General features: G+C 33.9%; 2 protein-coding genes across 2 annotated transcripts in view; one reads left to right on the top strand and one right to left on the bottom strand.

Moving 5' to 3' along the window:
* Positions 1-349: 349 nt before the first annotated feature.
* Positions 350-1,550, bottom strand: LOC135083955 (ER membrane protein complex subunit 6). The gene is made up of 2 exons (XM_063978719.1): positions 1,323-1,550; positions 350-1,009 (listed from the first exon to the last, which is right to left on the bottom strand). Exons 1-2 carry the CDS (start codon positions 1,450-1,452, stop codon positions 801-803), a joined length of 339 nt encoding a protein of 112 aa, XP_063834789.1. The 5' UTR covers positions 1,453-1,550; the 3' UTR covers positions 350-800.
* Positions 1,551-3,488: 1,938 nt separating this feature from the next.
* The window catches only part of LOC135083609 (THAP domain-containing protein 5-like), a 5,427-nt gene continuing 1,526 nt past the window's right edge, over positions 3,489-7,389 (top strand). The window contains exons 1-4 of the mRNA XM_063978307.1: positions 3,489-4,231; positions 4,466-4,710; positions 4,925-4,978; positions 5,387-5,545. Of these exons, the coding sequence (XP_063834377.1) occupies positions 4,131-4,231; positions 4,466-4,710; positions 4,925-4,978; positions 5,387-5,545 (559 nt within the window). The 5' untranslated portion in view covers positions 3,489-4,130. The remainder of the gene's footprint in view (positions 4,232-4,465; positions 4,711-4,924; positions 4,979-5,386; positions 5,546-7,389) is intronic.

Here is a 7,389-nt window from a genome sequence, read left to right as displayed (position 1 = left end):
AGTAAGGCCACTAAACGCAATCTCCACAAGAAGAAAATTATTTTGTTATCGAGGTTAAAATTCAAAACTTTCTATTATTGTGAAAAACAAAATCATATTTTGAATTCCTGCATTTTTTGTTCTAAGTTGTCACTAGATGGCGCTGTAAAATATTTACATCCACTTTTTTTGCATTTGTTTGAATTTTTATCTAATAAAATCATTGAAATAATTTATTAGATAGTAATGTGAATATGAATGTTTGAGTTTATTTCTTGTCAAGACAAATGTATTTTTTACTTAATTAATAAAATATTATTTTATAATGGTTTACCATTTAATTCAGGTTCTGTTAAATAAAATTATTATGTGCCATTAACATCTTTTATTTCCTTCCTTATTATAGCTTAACTATATGGAATATTTGAGAAAACATAACAACACAGATGTAAAATCCTCCTTGTTTATCAAAATCGGCTAAGTAACTGTCTGCTACCTACTTTTTTTATTTGTAATGTTATTGCAATTTTCCATTTGTCTATTAGACTAATACAGTATCATAGTAGACATGAATGTATAAATGCATGCAGATTGCTGAAGCAAGGTCCTAAATTAAAGTTTAACAATAATGTTGTGTTCTTTTAAAAGTTACTGTGACATACCAAAACCTATCTGAGCAGGACTATCCTATATGAAACAAAACTTGTTTCACATTCTTTTTACATTCCACAAGAAAATAAACAATTTAAATACATAATAAAATAAATACAATCGATTAACCATCCATAACTTGATATAAAACATTTAATCTAATCTTAACTCTAATATACATGAACCATTCCGTATATAAACGTCCAGAATAATACATAAGTGAATAGCGCTCCGAAGAATCCATTCGTCAGCAGGCATTGTCTAGAGACATAGTACTTGTGCCAGTTCGGGCCGGCTTTGATGATGAACATAACCCATAGAACCACCACGGAGAAAACGTAGAATGCAAATCCATTCAAACCGGTCAGTCCAAGAACTCCTGAAAAAAGAGGTTATATGGTTTTTTTAACAGAAGCAAAGGCTACAAAATGTGACAAAGGACAGATAAAAAAGGCATTGAGTTGCTCAAACTTTTTAGATAGGTAGTGGAATTTTTCTAATTATATCATTTAAATTTTAATGCAGTATTTTTTATGTGATGGACCAGTCGGGATTACATGAAGTTGTCCTATTACAACTGCATGTAATCGATACTTTGGCTCTTATTTAGTGGACACTTGTAGCAGACGCAAGTTTAACCAGTAGAATACAATCAGATCTCGCAGTTTAGTAGCGAATTCACAATAATTTACCTGCAGTGGAGCCCGAAAGGGCTGCCATTGAGGTTCTACAATATTCAACCACAGCGGCATTATTCCTCAACGCAGCGTCACTGTATGCCACTGGTTCGGGCTTGTTGTCTTTTAGCTTCACTACAGACATTGCTGATCTTCGTATTTAAGTAAATTTTTATAAAATTAAAACTATTCGATATTCGGAAATAAACACGCAAGATCGTCCTCCTGCCTGACTTTATTTTTTTAAATATTGAAACGTCAATGACGTCAATCAAATCAAAATCAATAGTGTTGTGCCTATACAGAATTTATGTATTTGACTACTTAATTGATAATTCAATTCATTGTATTTTTGAGTATTTCTCATTGTATGTTTTTACATACAAAAAATATTAAGTAATATCTCTCATACCTAATCTCATACCATAAACCTATTTACCGCTTCTTCAATATGAAGAATCAATAAATAATTCTAGCGACGCGATGTATCGATTCAGAAATCGGGTGTTTTCAATTGAACCAATCGTTATTTTTTTGTGTCGTTTTGTAAAACAACGCCCATTTCAGATCCCCGATTACGGTAATTTTTAACGTGCGATACGATTCGTCAAAACAGCTGACGTACGCTGGTCAAAACAGCTGACGTACGCTGGTCAAAACAGCTGACGTATGCTGTTTTGACCAATCGTATCGCAGAATCGAAGATGCGCGTCTGGATTCGAGACGTTAAAAATTACCGTAATCGGGGCACAGGGGTGGTAGTATACACGACACTAATGGCAAAAAAAAATCATGGAAAATCTATGAAATCAGGAAAATGGTATTATTACGTGAGCGAACTATCGAACAGTCCCCCCACTCTCCCGGGACTAGAGATGGGTTTCCACCCGGGTAAAAACCCACATGAGGGTAAAAACCCAATAAAAACCCGTTTCATTCCACCCGTGGGTGTTTACACCGGGTGAAAACAAATAATTTTATAATTATTTCAATTGGTATCTTTTCTTTATTTTTATTGAATTTTTCTCATTTATGTTTATTGATTAATAAGTAATAAGTCAAATTTAACACTAATATGCATTTATATCGTGGCCAAATCGTAAAATTGATCACGTTATGATGATGTGACCAATTATTTTATAAAATGGTGTTATTTCAAGAATCGTTGAACCGATTTAGAAGAAATTTAGTAGGAACACAATAATTTGTGATCATGACAAGGACATGGAGGGGGAGGGGGGGGGGGATGCCAAAGATGCCAAACTCTCTCTTTGATGACATTACGGTATAAGGTTACAAATAACAACACCAACTACAAAGTACTTCTGCTTAAAAACTTGTAATCGAACCGCCCTTCCGCCACTGTAACGCATTGTAACGTTTTTCAAGACCTCCTCTCCCCCCAGATTGCATTACGTAACGCTAGAACGCCCCCTTAGCAACAAATACCACTTCTCACTTTAAAAAAACGCTATTTTTGTTTTCACCCACCAGAATGGGTGATAATGGGTAAAAACCAGTTTTTACCCAAATCACCCAGTTTTAACCCAATCGGGTGAAATGGGTTTTTACCCACTACCCATCTCTACCCGGGACGGCGGTTGCATGTGCTCGGTGGTGTAGCGGGGTACGCGGGGGTGGTGGGGGTGGTAAAAAGCGCTGTGAAAGTTAAAATGGTAAGTTTATTCTTTAGTTATAATCTTATTCTACGATTGAAAAATCAGCTGAACAACTTAAAATGCAAGTAAAGAGGAAATGAAAATTGTGTCTCAGAAAGTATAAAGCAATTCCTTTGACTTTAATGATAATCATTTGAATAATCTAAGTTTTTATTTCTTTACATTTTTTTTCATTTATTAGCAATCAAAGAGAGAAGAAGTTGCTTGCAAAATATGCAGGTCAAACCTTAGCGCAACACCACGTTTTTAATCACACTCACACTTCATGTATGTATTTATAAATTGTATAATGATTATGAAGAAATTATCTACATCTAGGTATTTATCGCACACTTAATTATTTTATTCATCCCATCCCTTGATCTGTCAACCAAAACGATCACATTTTGAAAGGGTCGGTAAAACAGCCTCGAGAAGCCATTGTGCTTTGCATGTGTGAAATTATATCAGTGTGTGTATGAAGCAAAGTGTGTTTACGAAAAAAACTCGCACGCACACATCAGTGGGTAGACACTTCTCATACAAAAACTAGTCTCTATATGTAGCAATTGATATACAACCTTATCCCTTAAGCAATAAAGTGCATTTTGGATTGATTTCACTATAGCAGGGGAACCCGCGGATCAATACCACCATACTAAAAATAATTGTTAGTGTCCTTATGTTGGTAGTATTGTTAGTTTGACAAATGAAAAAAAATGTCTGTCAATTGAGTTTGAGTTTTTAACCGGCGAATTGATTCGTGTGAAGTTATTTTCTCAGATTTGGTGCAATATTACTGTAAATAAACGTTTCTGTCGTTTACGTTGAGTTGATTAAGTTCCTCCGTATCGGGCGTGATAAAGTTTGCTGTTCAGTGTTATGTTTTTTGTGAGATAGAGACTCTTTTAAATAAGCTGTGTTTCAACTTCTACAGAAGTTTAAACTCTTATTTACTTTTCTGTTTAATGGGTATGTTATCTACTTACTTGAAATATTACATCTATTACAAATCTATTTTTCATTAAAAACAACCCTATGTGATGAAAATGTAAATGTACTTTCAAAACTGGTAAATGCATGAACCAGGGCATTGACACTGGTTGGAGAGAAATTATAGGCTTTGTTTAATTAATACCTATTTCATTTTAGGCTTCTACTGATAATGGAGAGTAGAAACAACAAGAAGTGCGTTATTTGTAATAAGAGGCGAAGTCGTGGTGGATCACCCTTACTTTTGAGTAGGTTTCCTCTGGATTCTGACCGGTGAGTTTCTAATAACACTCATTTATTACAAGATAATTTTACTGATTGTGTAAACTTAAAGGCTGGGATTAATATTTTTAATCATACAGTAAATAACCATAACCAATTTTTAATTTCAGTATTTTGTTTCGTACTCTGCAAATGAATTGCATAACAATACTAAAAGAAATTAGTTGATGAATAAATTTCAGTTTGTTATTCTTTTTCTTTTCTAATAGGTATTTCTTATTTCAGTTGTCGAATGTGGGTTAAAAATGCTGGCTTAGAAGACTTAGCATATGTACCTATTGAAAAGTTACACCAACTGAAGTTTGTTTGTGGTGGGCACTTCACTCCTGAATCCTTCAATGCCAAAGGAACTCGGCTGAAGAACTCAGCTATTCCAACACTGGAATTGAGCAATCCCATCTTGCCAGATGAAGTTTTGACAGAGTTTCCTCTTCATGTAAAAGACTCCAATAAAGAAAACCTCAAGACAGGTATGATGATGACTTCAATTATTTTTTTTAAATTTAATTTACTATCTATCAATTTTTCTTTAGATGTCTTAATTAATTTTCTTTGGTTTCCAAAACAAACCAACCGAATGCAATTTAACAAGGTTCTTTCTTTGTAACCACAAACATGTGTTGTATGCTTATCAATAAATAATATATAATTTCAATTATTAATTATATCTATACTTTGTTACAGTTCTTTATGATCATTCATTTTGCATTCCAAAGAAGTCAAATCCAGTTGAACGAGGTATGTTTATCTAAAATTATACTAATAATATAAAAAGGAAATATTTAATTGTTTGTTTGTATTTGATCGGCTCCGTAACTCGAGCCAAGATAGCCTAAAGTGCGGGTTAGAACCCCACAGCTTGAATATTGTAGTAAACCCACTCGTAACACAATTTAGCTTAGAATGTGTGTTGAGTTAGAGGGACTTTAGTAATTTGTGTAATACAAATTCTTCAAAAAAAGTACCGGACCAATTTGAAAAATTTTAGGCAATCTACATTAATTAGCCAGGTCAGCTAGTTTAATAATATTTATAAGCTAGTAATTTTTAATGTGAGCAAGACATGTACTAGACTGATTGTACCCTAAAGTTGGGTAAGAACATGACATTTTATTACCCAATTCACATTTCATTATCTGCTTTCAGTTCCCCTTACAACTACAACCAAACAACTAAATTCAACATGTTTGGGAGCTGTGGATATACCAGATTCTGGTATTTCTGCGAAAACAACTTTTGAACCTCTTCCTTCTACTTCCAATGCACCAGAACCACCTTCTGCTTCCTATAAACCCATTACTCATGGTAAGTGTACAAACTAATTATGTATTTACCTTCTAAAATATGCCTTCCCTCAAACTAAAGAATGCCACCCTGGATGCGTTCTGCAGTCTGCAGTCAGGTCAAAATGAACTTATATTGTACAACATTCTAGGTTTCTGTACATTTTATATTAATGCGATTTGACCGTGCGGATACGAACAAAGAACGCAAAGCACACGTGACTGATTGCCTTATCACGACCACTTACAGATTGTCTTGACATACCCGCAGACCGCATCCAGAATGCAGAACATTAAAACCTCTAAATGCCTTTAATTTAATATTATGTCATTGTTATTGAAGGTGGGCCCACGCTTCATATTTTATGAGAAGAGCTATCATTATCCTGTCTTTGCATTTTTTTAAAACTTGATAATGATTGATTGATTTGGAAATAATATGTTTCATAAAACAACAAAATAAATTTTAAAAAACTGAATAGTACCATTGTAAATCCAACATTCAAAACTAAGATGAGGGTGAAGTATGCTGCGCATGCTCTGAGTAATACCGTGGCAGCTATTTTAAAAATGATGGCATGGAAAGAAGTTTCTGATTGCAATGATACAGCATTTGTGATTGAACAGTTAGATAAACTATTTGATTGTACAAATGGTCCATCATCTTTAAATGACGTAAAGAAAGGGATCCGGGAAAATGTTTCCACATCAAGTAATCACATTGAGTCTTGGACCTTTTATACTGATAAGTTAAAAACCATAAAATTTATAACAGCAGAAAACACGATACTAAAAAATGTTAAATGCGTAAAGGGATATCAAATATCTATCAAATCCTTAAACGATATTTGGGAAAAGTTAAAGAATGAAGGGTTTAAATATATGAACCTTAGACAGTTTAACCAAGACTCTCTGGAAAACTTATTTGGAATCATTAGGCAACACAGTGTAACCAATAGAAATCCCACTATCACGCACTTTACTGCAGCGCTTAAAACAAGCATGGTTACTGGGCTGAAAGTGCCTCATAGCAGAAGTGCTAATTGTGAAGCAGACAACAATAAACATATGCTGGAATATAAAGACATTTTAAAAACTAATTTAAAAACAACAGAAATAAAAATTAATGTTCAAGATTCCACAGACACTGAATTTTATCCTGTGTTGTCTATCCCGGACCCTGAAAACTTAGAACAGCCCATTGAAAAAGACAATGCCGGAAATTGGCGTCTTTTTTTTTCGCGCGGCCATCGACCAAACTTTGTTTTTTGATTACAAAATAGTGTAATAAACCAAACTTACTATGACATGTATACCTCTAAACTCAGTCTGAACTGAGTTACGAGCATTAGAAGTTTGATGATTTTCATACTAGATTTGCTTTTTGCGCGCAAAGTTTTGTAAGAAATTGCAACAAAATAGTGACATTGTATGTGTAAACAAACAACACCATCCATTAAAGGCTCCAGACATCAGTATGGAGCAGAATCAGCGCAATAAAAAAATAGCGCAATATTTTGTTGCAATTTCTTACAAAACTTGCGCACAAAAAGCAAATCTAGTATGAAAATCATCAAACTTCTAATGCTCGTAACTCAGTTCAGACTGAGTTTAGAGGTATACATGCCATAGTAAGTTTGGTTTATTACACTATTTTGTAATCAAAAAACAAAGTTTGGTCGATGGCCGCGCGAAAAAAAAAAGACGCCACTTTCCATACAAAATGTGGCATTGCCATTTGTGTAGCCTTGAAAACCAACCAGTAGTATATGTAAGCGGGTATTTAGCTGCCAAACTATTACAGAACAGTTCTTGTTTAATTTGTGAAGAGTGTTTGAGCGTGAAAACTCCTGTTGACAATGATTT

The sequence above is a fragment of the Ostrinia nubilalis genome, chromosome 24 (genome assembly GCF_963855985.1).
Source record: "Ostrinia nubilalis chromosome 24, ilOstNubi1.1, whole genome shotgun sequence".
Lineage (NCBI taxonomy): Eukaryota > Metazoa > Arthropoda > Insecta > Lepidoptera > Crambidae > Ostrinia > Ostrinia nubilalis.
The sequence above is the reverse complement of the archived record's forward strand: the minus strand, read 5'-3'. Positions and strand labels throughout refer to the sequence as shown.